The sequence below is a fragment of the Tupaia chinensis genome, unplaced genomic scaffold, assembly GCF_000334495.1.
Source record: "Tupaia chinensis unplaced genomic scaffold, TupChi_1.0 Scaffold000361_2, whole genome shotgun sequence".
In the NCBI taxonomy this organism is placed as follows: domain Eukaryota; kingdom Metazoa; phylum Chordata; class Mammalia; order Scandentia; family Tupaiidae; genus Tupaia; species Tupaia belangeri.
Window position 1 is genome coordinate 4,330,075 of NW_006159858.1, and position 25,197 is coordinate 4,355,271.

The 25,197-nt window shown below is 45.4% G+C and overlaps 1 protein-coding gene across 1 annotated transcript in view; it reads left to right on the plus strand.

Annotated features, from left to right (window-relative positions):
• Nucleotides 1–1,163: 1,163 nt before the first annotated feature.
• The window catches only part of KIAA2012 (KIAA2012 ortholog), a 185,222-nt gene continuing 161,188 nt past the window's right edge, over nucleotides 1,164–25,197 (plus strand). Inside the window, exons 1-3 of the mRNA XM_027773615.1 lie at nucleotides 1,164–1,601; nucleotides 2,819–3,103; nucleotides 23,033–23,192. Coding sequence (XP_027629416.1) covers nucleotides 1,518–1,601; nucleotides 2,819–3,103; nucleotides 23,033–23,192 — 529 coding nt within the window. The 5' untranslated portion in view covers nucleotides 1,164–1,517. The remainder of the gene's footprint in view (nucleotides 1,602–2,818; nucleotides 3,104–23,032; nucleotides 23,193–25,197) is intronic.

A 25,197-nucleotide genomic window follows, 5' to 3' on the forward strand; every position in this document is an offset into this window, starting at 1 on the left:
GGGGGGAAAATTCTCACTTTCTGTCTCTCTGTCTCTCTGGTGAGTACACACACCCTATTGCAAAAATCTCTCTTGAAAAAAAGAAGAAAGAGAGATAAAGAGAAAGAAAGGAAAGAAGGAGAGAGAAAGAAAGAAAGAAAGAAAGAAAGAAAGAAAGAAAGAAAGAAAGAAAGAAAGAAAGGAGAGAAGAAAGAAAGGAGAGAAGAAAGAAAGGAGAGAAGAAAGAGGGAAAAAAAGGAAAATTTTAAGTGACCAGCAGCCTGCAGTACTTCTTCACCCAGGCCAGCAGGGGGCACTCCCACAAGATTGCTGGGATAGTTCAGTGGACAGATAATGGTGGGGCAGCTTGCTTTTCCAGACTGAAGCAGGGTCCTAGATCGCCAGCAAAGTGGACTTTTTGTTCCCAGGTCCTCTTACTTCCCGTCCTGTGCTTCTCACAGCATCAGCATCAAAGAGAACCCAGTAGCCTGGGCCATGGTGGTACTTCTCAGAGGGGTGCTACTGGCGCCCCAGTGGGACAGTTCTTCAATCAGCCGGACAGCCTCACACACGACCGAACTTTTCGCATCCTGAGCTTCTGCTTGCTAAAGGCCAGAAGTGCCCCCCACGCCTCGTCATTGTGACAACTGAAATGCCCCCACCCACAGTTTCAAAGTCTCCCTGCCAAGGGATGGAGTTGCACAGGTAAGAACCAGGTGTGCAAAGAAAAGGGAAGATTCCCAGGCTTCTCCTCCCCACTCACCCCTGCAAAGCAGCAACCATGATAAGGTTTAATGTCCAGTTGAGAGGATGCTGGAGTTCAGCCAAGGGAAAACGTCACAGCGGCTTAGGTGACCTAGACGGTTCCCCAAGTCTGTTGTGGTCTGTGGACGGTGACAGGCTCACATGTCAGGAGAAATGTATCTGGGGGGAAGATACTCTCTCCATGCAAGATGAGTGCTAGAATTGACAAGATACCTTAGCATGGCCCTCACCCCTGCAACTAAGCTTTGCAATCGGAGCCTGGTCCCTCTGATGTCCCTTTGACCTCTCCTCCCCCCAGTGCATCAGCACTGCCCTCAGCCGTCTCTGCCTTGCTTTGGTTGGTGTAAGGGACTTCCTTTCCCGGTGCTGCCATAGCAACCAGAAAACAACCTCTGCTCACAATGAGGAGGATGGTGCTGTGGCCCAGATCTGCAGATGCACGCGGCGGTAACAGAGCAACCGGGGCCGAGGGACAACAAGGGCTCTGGTGAAGAAGAGAGAGGCTGCCCAGTGAGGAGACAATCCCGGGCCTGAGGAAGCTCGATATGCAGTTTATTTTTCCTCCCGACAAAGACACGCACTGTCTCAGCTGAGTGGCTGGTTGTTATTAAGACGCTGCTGTAAGAGGGGAAAACGTATTTCATAAAAGGCCCAGTGTTCGTGGTCTTCTTGGACTTGCTGCTGAGCTTTGGAAATCTTGAGGTGTGACCAGTTTTCAGCCTTCCAAACCAAGATGAACTGCCCTTGAGAAGGGGTGGTCGGAGGGGGGAAATATGTTCACGCTCTCGCTCCTGAGCCGGGGACACGGGAAGTTGGTCCAGAGCAAACAGAAGTTAGAAGTCTACTTTGAACCAGAGGTGAGTCTTAACAGCTAAAGAAAGGCACATCAGGGCGGGGTATGCTCTGGGTTTTCACTTGGGGTAAATAACAAGTGTTTTGGTTTGTGCTGGTAATGCCCCTCACCACCCCACCCCTCCATGAAACCCAAGGGAATAATGTAGTTCACCTAACACCCCCAGAGTGCCACTGGGGTCCTCTTCCTTCTCATTGCACCCCACTTTACAGCCTTCTTTCCTTGAGACCCAAAGAGATTCCGAATTGTCTGCAATTCAGATGGTTTGGTTCAAGACCAGAATTTCCACCTGGGTTCTAGACAAGCTAAGGGTTGTTTGGTTTTTAGAAGTCATGCTCTGCGGTTGAAATGCCGTGTGTGTTCGTGCCATTTCAGTGGCTTCCTTGAACTCTCTGGAATTCAACCCACAGGACTCATATTCAACGTAGGCCAAGAGAAAATTTTCGTTTTAGATTTTAAAGAGGTGGTAAAGTTCCCTTGTTAGACTGGAATTTTATTTCATAGACTACTGCCAAGAATCAGAACTCCATTGGGGGTACTTGGCGAATTTTGGGGGTCTTACAGAGATTTTCATGGTCATAGCAGTTTGTCAAGATATTTGACCTTTGCTGTGTTAAAAGACATAAAGTTTCAAAGGACCTCTATGGCAAATGGCATTGGTGTACTTGCAAGATAGAACCATTTTATAGGCTTCTAAGTAGCCAAATTAGGTAATGCTACCTAGCATCTGGCATGTATAGTAATCCTCTCTGTGTCCAGCGGAAGTGGGTCAGAATGGACTTCTCCTATTTAAACTGCCAGTTAGTCCAGGTGTCATTTCAAAGTTATTCACTGCTCTTGATCATTCTTACTGCTTCGTACATCTGGGAAACTAACTGGTCTGTAACCTGCACTCTACCCCAGCGAAGCCTCCTGTTGTGAATGGCTGTCCTGAATGTTGTACGGGGTGAAATGGAACCATACCTTGATTTCTCCTATTGGGTTGTTGGAAAAGTCATGGTGTATTTTTTTCTATGTTTTTTCTATGCAAAAAAATGTGTCATGACTTTTCTGACTACTCCATAGTTTGGAGATGTAGATGAGAAAAGAATATCAGTTGCTAAGAAAAGTCGTCGTGTCCCATAACACCGGGCGAACAACCCGTAGACTGTGCCCAAGGAGATGAAGTTGGAGGAAGGTTTTCCGCAGTAGCTCCGTCAAGGTGGTATCTTTTCCCGGCAGGATTACTTGAACTGGAAGTCCCCAGAAGACTACATCCTGGTCAACAAACCTCAGGGTGAGGACGGTACCCACCAGCCCTCCTGGAACCTCTTCCTTCCTAAAACGTTCAGCACTAGAAAGGGCGCCCTGATCCTCTACTCAGAAGGTTTAGCCTTATCAGCATGGACACCCGAAGAAAGGAGAAAAGTCCCCTACCACCCCAAAAGCTACAGGAAGAGGCTGGATCTTGAACTGCACACTCTTCAAGATCTCAAAGAAGCTATCCTAGTGTACGGCAGCAAGCAGGTAGGTGGAACAGCCCCTGGCCTGGGTATCTACAAATCTAGTGGCAGCTGTGGGTATGATTTCTCAGACCCTTGGAAAGGCATAAAACCCTCAGACCTGGGACCAGTAGTTAGCGTAATGGCTATGTCTCTGGATTCCCATGTAGTCGACTGCAGTTCAAGTCCTGGACCCGGCGGCTTAAAACTCACGCCGGCCGCGTGGGCGTGTGTGCCCAAGATCCCGAGAGGAGACTGGAGGGGAAGGGATTGCGGCGCCTAGGGGGCGATTTCTCGCTTTCTGTCTCTCTGTCTCTCTCTGTCTTTCTAGGGAGCACACGCCCTATAGCAAAAAACCTCTCCAAAAAAAAGAAAAAAAAAAACCCTCAGACTTCATTTCTTCCTCTCTAAAATGAGGTTGTTCTCTTGGCCTAACCACCACAAGCAGTTGTCACAAGGTTTAAATGAGATGATGTATGCAAAAAGGCTGTGAAAAGCATGAAGCTATATTAGCATTATCGTTTTGTGTTTTCCTCTCAGTTTCAGTAACACAGTCTTTTTCAGCATTCAGACAGATTCGGGACAGCAGACGTTTCATAAGAATTCTTGAAATTCTGTCTCATAGCCACAAGCATCATCATCCCACCTCTGATGTTCTTGGCTTTGTGGAAATGAGAGAGAGAACATTTTAAATATTTACCTTGAGCCCTTGAGCTTTTGCAGGATAAGTTAATGACTTTCCATTCTGAATTTAATATTAAGGGGAAACCCCTGCGCTCGCTTTTCTGATCCATAGTTTCTAATGTCTTCTGAGATGTGCACAGGCCTCCGCTTTATGTAACTGCACGCACCTGCCCTTTGGCGGGGCCGTAAGGCAGTCTGGGAAGATGTGTCACTTTAGAAATTCTGGGCTAGAGATGGCAGTAGTTCAAAACGGCAGTCTCCGAGACTAGCAGATGGCGTAATGGTTACGTCACTGGACTCCCACGTGGTCAACCACGGTTTGAGTTCCAGATCCAGCTGCTTAAAACTCTCTCCAGGCACATGTGCATGCATGCCCGAGATCCGGAGGAGGAAGGATTGCAGCAAGCATGCGTGCCCAAGATCCGGAGAAAGGATTGCAGTGAGGCCATCCCCCCTGGAAGGGTGATTTACCGCTTTCTGCCTCTGTCTCTCTCCTTCTCTGCAGCAAGCACATGCAAAAATCTCTCTAAAAAACAAACAAACAAACAAAACCAGCAGTCTTCAATTTCCTGGTGCCAGAGACTGGCCTTTTGGAAGACAATCCCTTCATGGAGGGAAGAGGAGGGCAGTTGGTCCTGGGACACCCCAATAACACCATGTCCATCATGCACCCCATTTCCACCATCACCACATTGCAATGCACAATGAAACAATCATACAACAACAAAGTTCATGGTCCCATGAGACTCCAGCACGGCTGCTGATCTGACAGGAGGCAGAGCGCAAGTGGCAGTGAAAGTCGTGGGGAGCAGCTGCAAACACGGACCACTTGCCCACCGCCCACCACCCACTCCCTCACCATGGACTGGCACTGATCCAGTCTGGTCCCCAATGGGCCACAAGCTGCCACCAGTCCACAGCTCAGGATCTGGGGCCCCTGCTTTAAAAGTGTGTTGACCGGGACCAGCAGATGGCATAAAGATTATGTTGCTGGACTCCCACATAGTCAACCACAGTTCAGGTCCCAGACCCGGCAGCTTAAAACTCATACTGGATGCGTGTGCATGTGTGCCCATCCAACATCCCAAGAGGAGAATAAAGGAGACGGGATTGTGGTGTGGCCATCTCCCCTGGGGGGGGTGATTTTTCACTCTCTGGCTCTCTAGGAAGCACACACCCCTTATAGCAAAAATTTCTCAAAATGAAATAAAATAATAAAGTCCTGTTGACTTCTCCTTCCCCCACAGGATAAAGTCATTAGCTTCTCACACCAGGCCCTTCATGCTGGCTTTCTCCTCCACGTCCAGCCACATCACCCACTTGTTCCTGCTGCCACCTCAACTGGAACTAGCTTGCCATTCCCCACCACTCTGTGACCCTTCATGACCCTTTTGCACATACTTCTACAGCTGGCAAACTCATACCCATCCTTCAGAATCCAACCAAAATATCTCCTCACTGAAGCCTTCTTCCACTTACCTAGACAGAGCTAGCCCATGGCTCTCTCCTTTGCAAATATTCCCATATCATTATGCACTGAGATTTATCTCTGGCCATCTGTCATCCCTGATGGAGTAACATTTTCTTTCTTTTTTTTTTTTTTTTTGGAGAGGTTTTTGCTATAGGGCACGTGCACTCACCAGAAAGACAGAGAGAGAGACAGAGAGACAGAAAGTGAGAAATCACTCCCTAGGGGGATGGCCATGCCACAATCCCTTCTTCTCCATTCTCCTCTCCGGATCTTGGGCATGCACCACATGTACCCGGCATGAGTTTAAGCCACTGGGTCCAGGACTCCAACCACAGTTGACTACATGAGAGTCCAGCAACATAGCCATTACACCAACTGCTGGTCCCTGGAATAACATTTTCTCCAGGGCAGGAGACATGTCTAAACCATTTCCAGAAACTAATGAATACCCGTAAATATTTATGGAATGAATGAATGAGTCACGCTTGATATTTTCAATGTTTCTTAGATCATCTCCTAATATCATCATTGGGCAATTTATCACCCACCTCCACCCTAGGCAGAGCTTCCAAAAGGAGAGATTTCTCTGCCTCCTTCCCATCTTTCAAAATACAGTGGTTTGAGGACCTAGACCAAATGCCCAATTGTCCTTTGTCTTAAAATCATAAATTCTTGTATGAAAGGAAGCAGATTGTTGTCAAAAGCTTGCTTTTTAACTATTATCTTAATCATCGCAGGGATTCTGTGAAATATGGTTTTTTCCTACCCCACTCCCACCTTTTTGTTGTTTTTTTTTAGATCTTTGCCATAGGGCTAGAGTACTCACTGAAAAGAGACAGAGCAAGGCAGAGAGAGAGGGAAAGTGAGAAATCACTCCCCAGGGGGGATGGCCACACCACAATCTCTTCTCCGTTCTCCCCTTGGGATTTTGTTCATGTACACGCAGACATCCAGCATGTTTTCTAAGCCGCCAGGTCTGGGACTCGAACTGTGGAGTTGGCCATGTGGGATCCAGTACCTTAACCACCATCCCACTTGTTGGCCCTCTTGCCTCCTCTTATAGATAAGTGAACTAGAGCTCAAGGGAGTTAAATGATTTGTCCAAGCCAGAGAACTAGGAAATGACAGTCAGGATCCAAACCCAAAGCTGTCCTCCTCCTCCAAGGCCAGCATGCCCTACTGTCCATGGTATCTGAAGAGACTCCTGAGGTCACTGTGACTGGCCTTGGCCCATCTGCCCTCAGATTCCCTCTGTACCCTGTCCTACTCTGCTCTGCGTCACATCGGGGCGGGCCACACGCAGCATACAATTCCACAAGCATCTGTGTCCACTGGCTTCCGATTGAACTTCAGTGGGTGCCGTTGGGAGCAAACTGAAGAAGAAAGGGAAACTGGGGCGTTTCTCCTCTCCCTCTCTGCCTTGGGAGACAAGAAGCATCTGCATCACCTTTATGGTCCAGCTCCCAACAGAGAGGCAGGTGTGGGTGTGCCCATGTCCAGGTTTTGGCAGGATGGAGAAATGGAGGAAAAAGACTTACAGTGTGACCACAGGAGTTCTCCCCTTCCCCCTGTCCCCTGAGAGTGCAAATGGCCTCTGGCAAGAAAAAAAAAATAAAAACAAATCAGAAAGGAAAGTTTGGGATAGTAAGAGGGCAGGATATAGCCGATCCAAAGGGGAGGAGGGACCTACAGTGCCCAGCAGCAGAGAGTGATGCTCTATGAGGCGATACCACATGGAAAGGTTTCCAGTTCAAATCCAGAGACCTCCCTGAGAGCACTGGTCACACGTGTGCCCGTGATCCAAGATAGCTGAAGGCTGAGGGTGGGTAGTGGTGTCGGGCACCTGTTGGGTGTACTCTCCCACTCAGAGAAGAAATAGATAAACTTTTTTAAAAAACGGAAGGAGAAGCAACTCAAAAGAGATTCGGGATCAAAGAAAGCAAACACGTCAGAAGAGTAGAGCTTTGGAAAATGGATGAGGAAAACTACAGAAAGGCAAGAAACTGAAACCATAATACCCAGTGTTGGGAAGGCCATGGAGAAAAACAGTCTCGAATGTTAGGAGCACAAATCCATGATATTTCTGGTGGATATTTTGGCAAAAGCCTAGCTGAGGTGGATACCCCTTGATTCTCCATTCCTGCCAAAATTCGAACATGTGCACACACACCTACTCTCTGTGGAGGGCTAGACCATGAAGGCCAGGCAGACACTTCTTATTGTCCAAGGCAGAGACGGAGAGGAGAATGCCCCAGTTTCCGCTGCTTCTTCTACTTTTAGAAACATGCCCCAACAAATGATTCAGAGATATGCCCAAAGAGTTATGCCTCAAAACATGTACTATTGGGTTATTTATTACTATGCAAAACACTGCAAACAACAACGACCAGCAGTGGAACACTGATGAAATAAATTACGTTAGAGGCAGAGAATAGCTTTTGAGTCAGGCAATAAAGCTACAAACAATGTGAGAAAATCTGCACAGTGTAGTTTTTAAAAGCAGGTTACAAAATAGTCATTTATATAATAAAAATAGCTTTTTTAACAGTCATGTAGTAAAAATACCAATGTTCATTAGCCATGTTGAGTATTTACTGTGCTCCTGCCACTGTTCTAAGTGCTTTGAAGCATAACCCATTTCTGCTTTTCTTTCCTTTTTTTTCTTTTCTTTTCTTTTTTTTTTTTTTTTAATTCATGATAAAGCCTTTGAGTGCATATGTCAGAGACAAAAAGAGAGATCAAAAAGTGTCCTCCACAGGGATCAGTCATGCCATGATTCCTCCAGGCTTTCCGTCCGCCAGGATCCTGGGCACACAAACACCTGGTGTGTTTTCAGGCTGTCCAGGCCAGGGACTCAACCATGGTCAGAATGTGGCTTCCAGCTCCATAATCTGGTATACGACTGACTACCACAGAGACCTGGGGGAGGTACCACTGCTACCCACTTTAAAGGCGAAGTAACTGAAGCATAGAAAGAAAGAATAATTCACCCAAGATTATAGAGCCAGGTAGATCAGTGCACCAGAATTTGAGACCAGGCAGCATATAATTCCACTTTTTAAAAAAATTAAAGATTTAGGGACCAGCAGATGGTGTAATGGCTATGTCACTGGATTCCCACATAGTCGACCGTAGTTCGAGTCCTGGACCTGGTAGCTTAAACTCACCCCAGGTGCGTGTGCGTGTGTGCCCAAGATCCTGAGAGGAGAATGGAGGAGAAGGGATTGCGGCGTGACCATCCCCTCTGGGGGGTGATTTCTCGCTTTCTGTCTCTCTGTCTCTTTCTGGCAAGCGCATGTGCCTTACAGCAAAAACCCCTCCAAACATTTTTTTTTAATAAAAATAAAACATTTAAAAATAAATAAATAAAAACTCCGGCAGGTGGAGTGGTGGTTGAGGTGCTGGACTCCCACATGGCCGACCACAGTTCAAGTCCTGGACCTGGTTTGCTTTCTCACTCTCCTTTTCTCTCTGTCTGTCTCTCTCTGGTCAAAATTGAAGAATAATGATAATGAGTATAATTAAAAATAAATAAATCTTTAAAAAATAAATAAAATTAAAAATAAATAAAAATTAAAAATTTGAAGGGTCTAGCAAGCAACATAGTGGTTAAGGTGCTGGGCCTCCATGTAGCCAACCATGGTTCCGGGGTCCTGGACCTGGTGGCTTCAAAATCATGCCAGGTGCATGTGCATGCATGCCCCAAATCCTGAGAAGAGAATGGAAAAGAAAGGATTACCACATGCCCAGCCCCCAGCAGGTAATTTCTCACTTTCCCTCGCTCTCTCTTTCTTTCTCTTTCCTGAGAACACACCTGCCTCATGGCAAAAAACTAAAAAAAATTAAATTAAATTAAATTAAAGATTGCAGAAAGATACATGCCCAGATTTTAACTATGGGTTAAACCATGTATGGTGGGATTATAAATGATACTTGTATTTATATAATTCTCTTTATCAAACATATTTTTAAATCATAGAATTTAAAAAATAAAATAAAATAAAAATCTATGGCTTAGAGACCAGCAGATGGCATAATGGTTACATCACTGAACTCCCACGTAGTCGATGGCAGTTTGAGTCCCGGACCCTGCAGTTTAAAACTCATGCTAGGTGCTTGTGTATGGATGCCCAAAATCATGAGAGGAGAATGGAGGAGAAGGAACTGTGGCATGGCCATCCCTTCTGGAGGGAGATTTCTCGCTTTCTGTCTCTCTCTGTGTGCTTAACTGGTTAACACTTGTGCCCTATGGCAAAAATGTCTCAAAAAAAAAAAAAAATCTGGCTTTGAAGGGAAGAGAAAATTGATCCTAGAGGTCCAGGTGGAAGGATCAGGCAAGAAAACAGGATAGTAAATAGTGTCGTAGAGAGAGCCCACTAGTAAGCACACCATCGGCTCCTCAGGGTCAACGTGCCTTTGTCCAAATAAGACAACTTAAGAATTAAAAGCACCATGGGACCAGCAGATGGTATAATAGTTACGTTGTTGGACTCCCATGTAATTGACCATGGTTCAAGTGTCAGATCCAGTGGCTTAAAACACATGGGACATGTGTGCATGTGTGCCCAAAATCCTGAGAGGAGAATGGATGAGAAGGGATTGTGGTGTGGCCATCTCCCCTGCGGGTGATTTCTCACTTTCCATCTCTCTGTCTCTCTGGCAAACACACATCCCCTACAGCAAAAATCTCTCTCAAAAAAAAAAAAAGAATTAAAAGCACTACATTCAAAATAAAATAAACAAACCAAAGGCCAAAAGATGGCTTGGTGGGGGACCAGCAGTTAGCGTAATGGCTATGTCACTGGACTCCCATGTAGTCGACTGCAGTTCGAGCCCTGGACCTGGTGGTTTAAACTCTCGCCAGGCACGTGTGCATGCATGCCCAAGATCCCGAGAGGAGAAAGGAGGAGAAGGGATTGTGGCGTGGCCATCCCCCCTGGGGGGTGATTTTTTGCTTTCTGTCTCTCTGTCCCTCTCTGTCTTTCTGGGAAGCGCACATGCCCTATAGCAAAAACCTTTTCAAAAAAAAAGATGATTTGGTGGTTAAGTTCTTGAACTCCCACACAGTCAACTACAGTTCAAATCCCAGACCAGGCAGCTTCAAATTGCTCTAGGCACATGTGCGTGTGTGCCCGAAGGCCTTAGAGTATAATGGAGAAGGGACTGTAGTGTGGCCATCCTTTCTGGAGAGTGATTTTTCACTAAAAAAGAAAATAAATAAATAAACAATCCAAAGTGGAGGGGGAACAAGAGTAGAGAGGGGTTAGCCAATACCGTGTTACTGCTTCCAAAAGAACCTATACTGGCCGGACGTGAACCAAGAATGCTCCAGTATTCAGACCCCACTCAGACTGTCACAGGGTGGTGTCATTCCATGTTTAAAGCTTGTCACAGCATTTCCAGTTCTGTCGATGGCTCTAACGACATAGGTGTGGCAATGTACCTAGGGTTTAGACCTCAATAGGCACCCCCTCTTTCACCCCCTTGATGCCCAACTTCCTAACAAGCAAAGATTAGGTCAAGAGATTTGATGTCAGAGTCCTCAGACTTGTAGACACATACAGATGTGTTGCTTGTTTTTCTTAAACTTATTCATTTATTTCTTCTGAGAGAGAGAGACTGAGAAAGATGGAGAGGCACCCCTAACAAGGTCTTCATACCATGATGCACCCCAGCCTCAGCAGCACTGGGTCATGAGCACGATCACTCGCGTGCACCAGAGGCCCTGATACAAACCTGGGCCTTGCGGGAACCAGCAGTTAGCGTAATGGCTATGTCGCTGGACTCCCACGTAGTCGACCGCGGTTCGTGTCCCGGACCCGGTGGCTTAAAACTCACGCCAGGCGCGTGTGCGTGCGTGCCCAAGATCCCGAGAGGAGAATGGAGGAGAAGGGATTGCGGCGTGACCATCCCCCCTGGGGGGTGATTTCTCGCTTTCTGTCTCTCTGTCTCTCTCTGTCTGTCGGGCGAGCGCACGCGCCCTACAGTGAAAACTCTCTCCAAAAAAAAAAAAAAAAAACCTGGGCCTTGCCTACGTGGGTCCAGTCACGTTACCACAGCACCACTGTGTGAGCCTGGTTTTGATTTTTTTAAAAAAACAGAAGAAAATCTTATTCAACATTCCCTAAATGAAAAACATTCCTTTTGAGGCCTTTCATTCACTCAGCTTCATTTCGAAGTCAACTAGCTATAAAATCTCAGCAGGCTAGGCTCTGGAGCACAGTGGTCAAGCGCTGTGCAGAGGAAGCAGAATCTTACATGGCCATCTGGGATGTGAGTCCTGGCCCCAGTGGCCACAAGCCAAGTGTGCACACAGGTGCCCAGGATCCTGATGGGATGGAGAATTGGAGGAAGAAAGATTGTAGTGTGGCCAGGCCCCATTTGCGTGTGGGAGGAGTTCTCTCTCTCTTTCATGCACACACACACAATCACAAATAAAGGGAAAAAAAATAAATAAAACCTAAGTAACCATAATTCATATCTAAATGATAATCATAATGAAGCTCTTGAAGCTTAGCAATAATCTATAGTGTCTCCCAGATCATCAGAAATATTGTCATTATAGGGTACCAGCAGTTAATGTAATGGCTGTGTCGCTGGACTCCCATGTAGTCGGCCGCGGTTCGCGTCCTGGACCCGGTGGCTTAAAACTCACTCTGGGCGCGTGTGCGTGCGTGCGTGTCCTAGATTCCGAGAGGAGAATGGAGGAGAAGGGATTGCAGCATGGCCATCTCCCCTGGGGGGTGATTTCTCGCTTTCTGTCTCTCTGTCTCTCTCTGTCTGTCTGGTGAGCGCACGCGCCCTATAGCAAAAACCTTTCAAAAAAAAAATATTGTCATTGCCACATCATTTTAGTGTATCTCATATTCTTAGAATTTTGTAAATTTAGCAATATCTTTACATGTCTAACAATGAGATGTTAATTAAATAATTTTTTCTTGAGAATTTGTTTTAAGATTCAACTTATAAGACATGTCATAGCTTTATTTCATAGAGGGATAAATAGAATTTATAGAACTATAGTGAATTTCAACAAGTTGCATTGCTACCACCATCTCCCTTATAAATGTGGTTATAGTTAAGAGTATTATAAGCAATTTTGAAGAGAAGGGGAAAAAAGAAAAAAAACTAATTTAAAAAATATTTTTAATTTTATTTATTTTTATGATTACTTTTTTTAATTCTCTGTAGGACATGTGCACTCACAAGAGAGAGACAGAGAGAGGGAAAGTGAGAAAGCAAGCTGCCAGGTGTGGCACTAGAACCATGGCCAGCCGTGTGTGAGTCCAGTGCCTTCACCACCATGCCACCTGCTGGCCCAAGAAAGCTAGTGTTAGGGCTGGGCCTGTGGTGCAGTGGTAATGCGCACCTCAAAAGAAGCCAGATCCCACACAACTGCAATCTGAGTCCCTGGTTAGGTCAATGTAACTTCAAGTACACATGTGCCTAAGATCTACTGGGCTGGAGGACAGGAGGAAGTGACCATGTTGTGACCAGATCCTGTGAAGGATGGTCCTCTCTCTGCCTATCACATGTGTGCACACATGCTCTGTCTTAAATAAAGAAAAAATTTAAATGAACAGTACTGTCAGCCTTGTACCACTGAATAGATCCCCATTCCCTATATACTGTTTTATTTCTCTCATATCTTTATATGCATAGCACTTAACTCTAGTTGTTGTTTACAGCTGATGTCCAGCCCTTCAGGTTACCATTTTATTTAACATTTATTTATTTATTAGGAGAGGTTTTTGCTATAGGGCACATGTGCTCACCAGAAAGACAGAGAGAAACAGAGAGACAGAAAGTGAGAAATCACCCCCTAGGGGAGATGGCCATGTCGCAATACCTTCTTCTCTATTCTCCTCTCGGGATCTTGGGCACGCACGCCCACGTGCCCAGCATGAGTTTAAGCCACCAGGTTCAGGACTCGAACTGCGGTCAACTACATGGGAGTCCATCAACATAGCCATTATGCCAACTGCTGGTCCCCAGGTTACCATTTTATTAAGCAGGAAATTGATATCTTCTGAATCAATTTTATTTTTTCATCGTGAATAGAATAGAGGCCCATCGTACAAAGTAGGAAAATACAGAAAAGGACGAAGAGTAATAAATTTCAGTTGCCCTTTCATCCAACAAAGAGGAGAACAAAGTTCCTTCTGCAAGTCCTGATCATTAACCTGCTACATATCCAATGATGTCCTTAAGAATCGAGAAATGTCCTGATGGCCATCAGCAAAGCGTTCAGTGGGCGCTAAGGCAATGAAGGGGAGAAAGAGTTACCTGATTATACGGTCCCTTTTCCTAGTGCCCTCCATCTGGCCAGGTCCTGAGCAGAGACTTTAACAAACCTAGGCATAGGAAAGATCGTCAACCCTGACTATGAAGCCAAAGATAATGTCGATAACAGCCAACACTTTTGGTGTTTAGTGTATCTGTATAACCTCACTCGATCTACACAAGTTTATGAGTTGGGTACTAGCATTACCTTCATTTTTTAGGAGGGAAAAACTAGGGCTTGATGTTAACTAACTTGTCCCAAATTACATACGTCATTGGTGTAGCCAGAATTGGAGCCCGGATGATTGATTGCAAAGGCTCGGTCTTAAGCCCTAGAGGGCCTGATTTTGAAGACTCCACATGCTCAGAGGAAAGAAGTATATTCCCAGCTTTAGCAGTATTTTTTAAAGTGGATCTGGGTCTTCCAACACATCCTTGGTTTTAGGTCGTGATTGCATTGCTAAGAGAAATACCTGAGACTGGATGATTTATCCAAGAATAAAGATTTATTCGTTCATAGTTCTGATAACTGGAAGACCAGAGGCATAACCAAACTGCAGATGGCAGAAACTTTGAACAGAGTGGAGCGTGGACAATACCCATATAGCATCTGTCTGCCTCATTTCCTCTCCTTATAGACATAACATAACTCGATCATGACAGCCCCACTCCAATGAGGCTATCATACTCAGTCTCCACCCAAGAAGTTTTCACTTAACACCTTTACAACAAAACCAAGTCCCAACACATGAAATTTTAAGAGAAGCCAAATCACCACTAAGACCAAATTCCCAAACACAAACCTTTAAGGGACAAACCATTATCCAAACCATAGCACCCTTAAACTAACCCTTTACAACTCTAAGAAAGCAAATCAGATTTTCAGTGAGCCCAGTCTGGGTTATTGGTAACATTTTCAAAGTAAGCCACATCTATGAAGGGTCTTCCAAAAGTTCATGGAAAATAATTCTGAAAAATGATTAATAGACTTCAAAATTTTGTACCAAAATAAAAACTCATACTTTAATTCCATTTTTCTATTTTTAAGCTGGTAGACTCATGTTTTTCTATACTTTATATACTTCATTCGTTGGTTTCCTTGTTTAAGTAGCAGAATATTAATAATAATCACTAACACTTGTTAGAATTTAACTATTGTACCAATCACCATTCTAAGCACTTTACACTTTTTTATTAATTAATTATTATACAATTAATTATTAATTATTCATCTTCATGACAACTTTATAAGATATATACTTTTTTAATGGAAGATAACATAATATAATTTTTTAAAATTTTTTTTAGCTTGTTTTTGGTCTCTTTTGCTGTATCTGCCAGAGAGATACAGAGAGAAAGCTAGGGAAAGTGAGCAATAACCCCTCACAAGGGGGATGGCAGTACTAGAATTCCTTTTCTCCCAATTTCCTCTCAGGATTATGGGTCTGCACACATATGAACCCAATGTGATTTTTCAAGCCACTGGGTCTGAGACTCAAACCACACAATCGACCATGTGGGATCCAATGCTTTAACCTCCTTGCCATCTACTGGCCCTCAAAATTTTCTGTCTTAACTATTTTTAAGTGTAGGGGCATTAAGCACATTCACACTGTGGTAAAACCATTACCACCACCTTTTCCAGAAATTTTTACATTATATGGGAGGCCAGCAGGTAGCGTGGTGGCTAAAGGTGCTGGAATCCCACATGGCCCACTGTGGATCAAGTCCTGGACCTGGTTCTTGCCTTCTCACTTTCCCTCTCTGTCTCTCTCTCTCTGATCAAACTAGAAAATAATAATAATAATAAAATAAATAAAGTTAAATAAAAACAATTATTAAAAAAAAGAAATTTTTACATTTTGCAGAGCCAAAAGAGTGTGTCCATTAAACAGTAACTCCCTACTTTCCCCTGCCACCAGCTCCTGGCAACCACATTTCTGCTTTCCGTCTCTATGAATTTGACTCTAAGTACCTCGTATGGGTAGAATTCCAAAGTACCTATCTTTTGTGACTCAACTTACCTCACTTAGCAAAATGTCTTCAAGGTTCAATCATATTGTGATATGTGTCAGAATTTTCTTCCTTTTTGAAGCTGATTCATATTCTATTGTGTGTATACCACAGTTTGTTTATCTATCCATCCATCGATGGACACTTGAGTTGCTTCCATGTTTTGCCTACTGTGAGTAACGCCCTGTAAACATGTGCATACAAACATCTGTTTGTATCCATGTTTTCAATTTTTGTGTGTAATACCCAGAAGAGGAATTGCTGGATCACGCTGTAATTCTATTTTTAATTTTTTGAGGACCCACTGCATGGTTCTCCATGGCAGTTACACCATTTTACGTTCCCACCAGCAATGCACAGGGTTTCAACATCTCCATGTCATCACCAACACTTGTTATTTTTTGTTGTTATTGTTGGGTTGAGTTTTTGCTATAGCACACAGAGCACCCAGTTTTTGCCAGAGAGGGGGTGGAAGAAAGTGACAAATCACCTCACAGGGTGGGGATGGTCATGCCAAAATCCCTTCTCCATGCTCTTCTCAGGATTTTGGGCTCACAGGCACATGTGCTTGGCATGATTTTCAAGCCACCGGTCAGGGACTTGAACCATTGTTGGCCATGTGAGAGTCCAGTGATTTAACCACCACATCACCTGCTGGCCCTTTGTTGTTGTCTTTTTATAATAGCCATTGTAATGGGCATGAAGTTGTATCTCATTGTGGTTTTGATTTGCATTTCCCTGGTGATAAATGACATTAAACATCTTTTCATGTCTGGTCATGGCTTTGATAATGAGTAGTTTGTTCAGAAACTAAGCTTGTTGCAACACGCATTGACAAGAAAGTTCAGACCACTGCTTGATTCTCTTCCTCCTGGCCTGGTATCCAGGAGCAGCACATGGTCACACAGAGATATGGGAGAGTGAGAAATTAAACCTGCAGAGAGGTGGCTGGCTGAGGATGGCTGTGTTTGCACAAGGTGGATTAAAATCAGACTGGGCTTGGAGACACCTTATAGGCAGAGCTGCAAGTGGCTTCCCATTTCTTCCCTCCCACCCTACCCCCACCTCTTCTCCTGGAAGCACCCTGACTCCAGCGAGCCTGACAGGATAGGCGATGCCAGCTGTGCTCCTCCTGAGAGGACTTCCAGTGGGGGCAGGACCTCAGAGCACAGGGGTCAGCAGTAAACTTTGGACATTATTGGGTCTTTCCATTCAACTGAGCTAATGCCCAAGGCTAGTAAGTGGTCAGCCCTTAGGACAGTGCCTGACACATAGCAGATGCTCAGCAAGTGGTTGTTGGGTGAACATACTTGTTGCTAGAGCATCAGGAGGAGACCATAACCTCTACCCACCAGAGGTGCACAATCTAGTTAAGGAAGCAGATTTGCGCCCCAGTGACACTTGATACAAGGCAGTCTATGAGAGGAGCTAGGCTATTAATATGCTATGGAAGTATAAAAAGGTAACAATTGTCACTTCTTACTGGGAAAATCTAGACCATCTTCTTGGAGGAGGCAGAATTTGAGATGAGCCTTGAGGTAAAAATAAGTGAAGGGTGGGGCCCGTGGATGGCATAGTGGTTATGTTGCTGGACTCCCACATGGCCGGTGGTGGTTGGAGTCCCAGGCTCGGTGGCTTGAAACTCATGCCAGGTACGTGTGCGTGTGTACCCAAGACCCTGGGAGGAGAATGGAAGAGAATGGATTGTGGCGTGGCCACCCTCCCCTACCCCCCGAGGGGGGGTGGTCTCTCACTTTCTCTCTCACTGTCTCTGTCTCTCTTTTTCTCTCTCCAGCAGGTGCATACACCCTCAGGCAAAAAAAATACTCTAAAATTTAAAAATTAAAAAATAAGTTGGGGGAGACCTTCCTGGCACGGGTGAGCAGAGGCTAGAGGAGAACAAAGCTCAGGGTAATCAGACAGGGAGGCTCTCAGCTAAAACATACCTGGAGAAGTGGGTGAGCACCAAATTGTGATTTCTGGATCTCTCTCTTCACCCCTCTGTTGGCTCCTGCTCACACAGGCCAGGAGGTCCTCTGTGACAAGGTGGCAGCTGGTTGTCCAGGACTTTCTCGCCTTCCTGGGGACTCTGGCATCCTGCCACTCCTTGTCTGCTCCATGCCCTCTGTCTCCCCCTAGCCTCCAAAAACACTCGGCTACCAGCTCTGGAGTGGATGGACAGAACAGCTGGTGCGGAGCCAGAGACAGGGACACGCGGTCCCTTTGACCCCTCTGCCTTCAGGGGCCTGGCGGGTGGCAGGAAGGCACTGGCCCAATGAGTCCCTCATTAGAGGAAAAAGTCACGGTGGAGTGAGGATGACAGGCCACTCTGCTCCCTAATTACTCCCCTCAGGAGAAACCCCAAGCTGGGGTGAATTGGCAAAGCCAAGGCAGACCCAGGCAGTCTGAAACCATCCGCAGCTAGCCTCCTGCTGTCGTGTTTACTTCCCTGCTCCAGAAACTCCTCTCCTGGCTCCCTTCTGTCTCTTTTATGTTTTAGAATAACCTTTGAGAGAGTGGCAAGGTCCAGAATAATGTCGGAGACAGGCTAGAGGAATAAGTGTGAGGAGAGAGTGTGTGCAGTGAATTAACATGTTTCTGTTTATGATCATTTAAATATATCATTAGAAATTTGACTTTATAGAAAAAGAGAAAACTCTGAGAGCTTCTGCGCAACACCCTAGAATTGCCATTATTAGATTTTTAATCTGTTCCCTCCCAGTCTTTCCACCACGGTTATACACACAGAGGACGAACGAACTGTTATGAGGCTATAATTATGTTGCAGACGTTTTCTTGTAGATTTTGCTTTTTCCACTTAAAATATTATTAAATACATTGCAAATGAGTGAATAGATTTCACCCTGAGGGGTCCCATTGGGAATCCTGAGCAGGCTTGGGCTTCCCTCTGTGCCTCAGTTTACCCAATGAGTTGTGGCATTATTAACTAGCTTCACAAGCATCATTTGAGAATTGACTAAGAGAAACCAGAAAATTAGAAAAAGCATAAAGAATCTGGGGTACGCAGAATAATCCCTTCCCCACCCCACAACTACAGTCTAATTCCCCAGAACCTGAGAAACGTCAGGTTACACGACAAAGAGATTAAGTTGGCATAAGGTTGCTAATCAGATGGCCTTAAACTGGGGAGACATCTTGGTTATCTGAGTGGGCCCTATGTAAGCACAAGGGTTTTCAAAAATGGAAGAAGGAATCAGAAGGAAGAACCAGAGAAAGGACTGCCTGAAAAGTCAGCCCAACATCACTGGGTTTTTTGGGGGGTTTTTTTTGAGAGGTTTTTGCTACAGGGCACGTGCACTCGCCAGACAGAGACAGTGAGACAGAAAGTGAGAAATCACCCCCCAGGGGGGGATGGCCACACCCAATCCCTTCTCCATTCTCCTCTTGGGATCTTGGGCACACACGCATACGCGCCCAACGTGAGTGTTAAACCATCGAGTCCGAGACTCGAACTGTGGTCGACTACATGGGACTCCAGCAACATAGCCATTACACTAACTGCTAGTCCCAACATCACTGGGTTTTGAAGATGGGGGAAGGGGCCACAAGCCAAGGAGTATGGGCAGCCTATAGAGGTGAGAAAAGAAAAGGACAGAGTCTTCCCCATAGTCTCCCAAAAAGAACATCTGTCAGCACTTTGACTTTAGCCCAGAAAGAGCATTTCAAACTTCTATCCTCTAGAATGGTAGATAGTACGTTTCTATCGCTTAGGCTACTAAGCATGTGGTAATTTGTTATAATAATACGCCACAGAGCCAGCAGCCCAGTAAAGCCATGGAACTAAGCTGGTACTTTAGAAATACTAAGGAGAACCAGGGGGATTTCGTCTCAACTCAAACGGTGCATTCTGTCATGGCACAGGGACACAGCATCTGGAAGAGGCTGGGTTTTGCCACATTCAGAGAGAAGTCAGTTTTAGCAAAGACTTACAGGGAGGTAATGGGGCACCAGCTCACCTAGAAAAAGCCTCAGGTTGAATGGCTTCATGTTTTAGGCTCCAATGCAACCTGGTATATAAAATGCCTGTCACAGTCTGGTCTCTGTTGCTGAATACCCAAAACTGGGCAATGTAGAACAGAAATTTATTTAGCTCGTGGTTTTAGAGGTCCAAGGTCAAGAAGCTACAGCTGGTGAGGGCCTTCTTGCTGGTGGGGCTCTTTGCAGAGCCCTGAGGCAGCATAGAGGATCACGTGTCAAGAGGCAAGAGTGTGTGTGTCCATGTTTGTGTTTCTGTGTGTCCCTTAGAAAGGTACCAGGAGTTGATCATGGAGGCCCCACCCCGATGACCTCATCCAATCCCCCTCCTCAAGTTTCCATCTTTCAACACACGATCGGATTGAATTTTCACCCACTCAGCACCGTTACAATGGCTCTTCAAATCTCTCAATGTATGAATTTGGGGAGGGTGGGGGACACATTCAAACCATAGCAGGGACCAACAGACATTAATTGTACAAGCATAAAAAAGCAGGGTGTAGGGACCAGCAGTTGGTGTAATGGCTATGTCGCTGGACTCCCATGTAGTCGACCGCATGTTCGAGTCCTGGACCTGGTGGCTTAAACTCACGCCTGGCGCATGTGCATGCGTGCCCAAGATCCCAAGAGAAGAATGGAGGAGAAGGGATTGCGGCATGGCCATCCCCCATGGCGGGTGATTTCTTGCTCTCTCTCTGTCTGTCTGAAGAGCGCACGCACCCTATAGCAAAAACCTCTCAAAAAAAAAGAAAGAAAGAAAGAAAAATAAAAGCGGAGTGTATGAGGTATCGTGTTGCTTCCACTATCTACAATTCTTTCTTTCACATCCATTGGCACAAGCCTGAAGACGACGTGTAGCTGAATTTCCAAGGTTCATTTTGCACTTGAAGCACCTGCTACATAAACTGCCTGAACAGCAAGGAGCAGGGGATGCTCCGTGTTTGCATTCCAAGCATTTACTACACAAATTCCTGGAGAATAGAGTCACTTGAATAATAAGCTAGGCTTCATCTCTTGCCTGTTTATTCATCATTACCTGTCTTATTTGCCCCTTTTTCTCCAGTGCCTGTTCCCTACTCCTTGAATCGGTAGCATCTTCTAATCTGTTGCTCGCATATTATATCTCTGTATCAGCAATACTTAGGCTGCAAACAAGTTGTTTAGTTCTCAGTGGTTTAAGTCAGGGTTTGACCAAATCCTACCCACTATTTGTTTTGTAAATAAAGTTTTATTGGAACACAACCAGCCCTATTTGTTTATATATTATCTATGGCTACTTTTGCACTGTAAGGACAGGCCAAGTGCTGGCAACGAGACCCTATGGCCTGCAAAGCCTAAAATACCTACTATCTGGCCCTTTAAAAAAATCGGCCTTGCCTCAGCCAGCCCATTAGGGCAGTAAAGTACTCTGCAGAGAAAGCCAGATCTCATTAACTTCGGTTCAAATCTCAGCCCCAGCAGCTTGAAAAATATGCCAGGTGCATGTGCGTGCATGTGTGCAAACCCAAAATCCTGGCGGCATGGAGAAAGTAAAGAGAAGGAATTTCAGGGTGACCACACCCCATCAGGGATGTGCTCACTTTTTCTCTTTCTGATGACCACACCTGCCCTCTGGCATTAAAAATAAATAAATAAATAAGCCTTCCAGTCCTGGATTCAGCAATAAGGAGATTTGATTATCTCAGGTAACAAAAGGTTTGGGGATAGGAATTTCATATTTGACCAGCTGCTCCACAAGGCCATTAAGTACTCCAGCTCTATGGATCACCCTCCTACTCTGGTTCTCTCTGATCTTTGGCCTCTTTGTTATCTGACGTACTAAGCTGACTTTCTCATGGTTTAAGCCTATTAAGTTAGGTTTACTGTAACCTAACAAGTATGAAACTGCTGGTCTCACTAGTCTTACAGCTCTTACTATCTACAGTGCTCACTGAAGCACCTGCAGCAAAACCATCTTTATTTCTTGTTTTGACATCAAGCTGGATCATGCCAAGTCCTGGTCCACTGATGAATGGACCGAGACCTTGAAGAATAGGAGGTTTTGCACAGATGTGGATTTCAAAGCCCTGGATTCTGGTTCTTAACCCATTGCTGATTGGCTGAGCCTTTTACACTCTATCTTCCCAGTCTACACTGGCCTGGAGGAGCTGCTTAACTAAGGGGTGGCAAATGGGTTTTATCTCACTGCCAGTTCTCACTGGGACACTGGAAGGATCACTTTCATGGGACATCAAAGAATCTAAGCTGTATGTTTCCATGTATATGAAGTTCAAGAATAGAACAAACTAGTCTGTGGTGTCAGAAATCAGAATAGTAATTACCTGGTGGGCGGGAAGACACTGACTAGAAAGTGGCACAAGAGAACTTTCTGGGCTGATGAAAATGTTCTGTATTTTGTTTTCCATGGTGTTGACAAAGGTGTAGACAATTACCAAATTTTATCGAACTAAACACCAAGCTCTGTGCATGTTTTTATATACAAGTTATGTCTCAGTTTTTGAATGCTTTAAAAGAGAAAGTGGACTTTGAGATTTTGTTCAGTTCAGCAGTCAATCATGCTATGATTGATTAGTGATGTCTGCCACAGACAAAGGGCGGGTAAGAAATGTTCACACTGGTCTCACATGTTTGCTGTTCTCTGCATTACTGATCACCCTCCTGGAGTGTCTACATTGTTTCTACAAGTGGTTGTATTAACTCAGTTCACTTCATAGGATTATAATAAGGTGAAAGTTTTCTTTTAAATAATTGTTTTTTAAATTTTATTTATTAATTCATTTAATTTGACCGGAGAGAAACAGAGAGAGAGAGAGAGAAAATGAGAAAGCAAGCCACCAGGTCCGAGACTTGAACTGTGGTCAGCCATGTGGGAGTGACCAGCACCTTAACCACCATGCCACCAACTGGTCCCCATGACAGTTTTTTGTATAATGTAAATTCCTAGCCAAGTATAAGATGTTATTCCCACTTATTCCCCATGATGTCTTACACAGTGGGACTGACTTTGACAAGCAGCTTCCCAGAAAATTTTCCCTACCTGAAACGAAATCAGCAGAGCCAGGTATTTTCAAATGCCAAGCTCCCCATAAACATGGATGTGGTTTGTATATCCCACTACTCCTATTATGAACACTGAGTGCCAAGGCTGATTTGCAAGCTGGCTCTCTCTTACAGCACAGGGCCATTTGGGAGGGTACTGAAATGATTTCCACAGGCTGAACTAGGTAATGTGTGTTCTTCGGAGGCTTTTATCCTTTTCTTAATGCTCTTTTTCAAGATGGGGTCTGGTATTTGTCATTTCTCCTTCTCTTTCCAACTGCCAATCTGCAGGGGCCTTTCAGAGCTTTTCTCAGGTTAGGTCTGTTAGCTGAGGCATCTGTCTTTGGTGCCTTCTGGCACTTTCTGGGAGTCTCCTGGATTACTGACGAGGATTGTGCTAACCAGCCTATATCTCTCGGAGGCTCAGGCTCAGCAGCTGTGCTGTTTCCTGACGGGTGTCCCCCACAGGGGAAGCAGGACAGAGCCTGGCAGCCGTACCTCTACTTCCGAAGCCAGCTGGAGAGCCAGGCCCAACGGCAGATCCAGCCTGGGTACTCAGCCAAGAGATACCTCCGAGGCCTCTTGCGGACATGGCCCCCTGACGCCATGTACAGGCTCCATTGTGCAGGTCAGTGGGGAACTGAGAGGGGATGCACCCAAGCTGCCCCCCACCCTTCACATTTTGATGTAAGAGTGTGTTTTTTCCCCATGGCCTGAAACACCAGGATTTCAAACCCAATTTTGTGTGAAACCCAAGTCCCCAACTTGGCAGACTGCAAGCCTGTTACCACAGCACTCACCCCGTATCCTCCCCCACATTTGCAGAGGGGAAACAGCCTGAAGTCTTGCCTTCATTCCCACCCCGCACACCCAGCAGCCTCACACTCCACATCCCAAGCTGTAACTGTCTTCCTAACTTTTCCCATTCAGGCCTCAGAGACCCTCCAGGTCAACTCCCATCTTTTACAAGATAAAAAGAGATGCAAAGAGACAGGCAAAGTAATTTGTCCAAGGTTATTCAGCCAAAAGGAGACCTGACATGAGAAGTCAGATCCTCCCTACACCCGCAGCTCCACTCTCAAACGTCCCCTAGTTCTTCATCTGAGGTGATCTCGGATCCTCCAGGAAGTGAGAATGTTAAGACTCTTCCTCTTAAAGATGCCAGCTGCCCAGCACAAGCTGCATAGGACTGAGATTGACACTCTTCTGCTGAATAGAGACCCCAAATGGACTCCGCAAAGACTTCAAAATGATAACAGGAAGTAGTTGGGGACTGGAGTTGCCAGATTTAACACCTGCTCCCAACACACTCAACAAACAATGAAACTTGCAGTATTTGGGATATCTTTGTACTTAAAAAGTGTTCGTTTGTTTATCTGAAATCCAAGTTTACTGGGTCATCCTGCATCTTATTTGGTAAACATCAGGGGATGAGAAAGGTGAGCGGTAGGATTTGCCAGTGTCCTCAGCTACTTGCCATTCCTTCAGAATCAAGTCAGACAGGAAAGACTGACTGACCTCTTGCTATGTAGGTTTACCCTAGGAAAGGAAATAACTGGGTTGCTCAGTAATTGGTTGTACTTTCCTGGCAGTCCCGTGGTTACAGGCAATTCCATGTATTGAACACTCATGAGAAAGAGCCTCATCAACAAGGTGTCAATCATGGGTGGGGCAGAGGGCAGAGCAGGCCACTGCGCCAGTCTCATGCCAGTATCTTTAACAATGAAGGGCCCTCTAAACATCAAAATATAGCTCAACCCCTCATGGGAGTCATTCAGCTAAAACATATGGTTTTAGAAAAAAAATACATAAACGTGCATGCATTCTTGGGCCCCTTGCCATAACTCCTTGCCAAAGCCCTTCTTGAAGGTGAGGTCCTTGAACTCAAATTCCTTCTTGAAGGTGAGGTTCCTCACGCTGGAGCAACAATAACCAGACTCTAGTATGAGACTGTGGCCCCATGACCCCGGCTACTCTCTCCCTGCACATCTCCAGAGCTCACTGCTTTGGTGATTCTAGCATGTTCTTTCTGCCCCTGGAATAAATCCTCCCCACTCTTCAAGCCCACATCTACAGAGGCTTTTCTGCCAACTCCAGTCAATACTAGGTTCCTCATTTCTGACCTAGTACTGAACTGACACGCGGGGTCACACAGTTGAACACAGAAGAGCTCTGTCTCTGCAACAGCCTACGAGTGCCTTTATAAACGGCCATGTTTGCTTCCTCTGTATCTACCCCACTGCCTATCAGAGGGTGGGCTCATTGCTAACCCACCAACAAATACGAATACAATGGCTGGATTTAGAAGGCTGCCGAGTGCTGTCCACAGCAGCAAACAGGGTACCTTCACTACTGTCAGATCTCTTCTCCTAAGACAGACTTTTACCCAGCCCCAAGGAAGCAGCCATGTTTCCTCCACCAGGATGACCCAGTTCTTGGGAATGAGGAAGTAGAAAAGGGATACAGGATGAGCAGCACCCACTGGATGGAGCAGTCACTAGAGGCTCTGACTTTCTAAAATCCCTCACATCTTCTAATTGTCTTCCTTAGTGGATAAGGTCCAAAGCTTAGACCAGTGTGTGTGAGGGACCTTGTAGTGACCTCAGAACTCTAGATTGGCACCCACTCTTCCG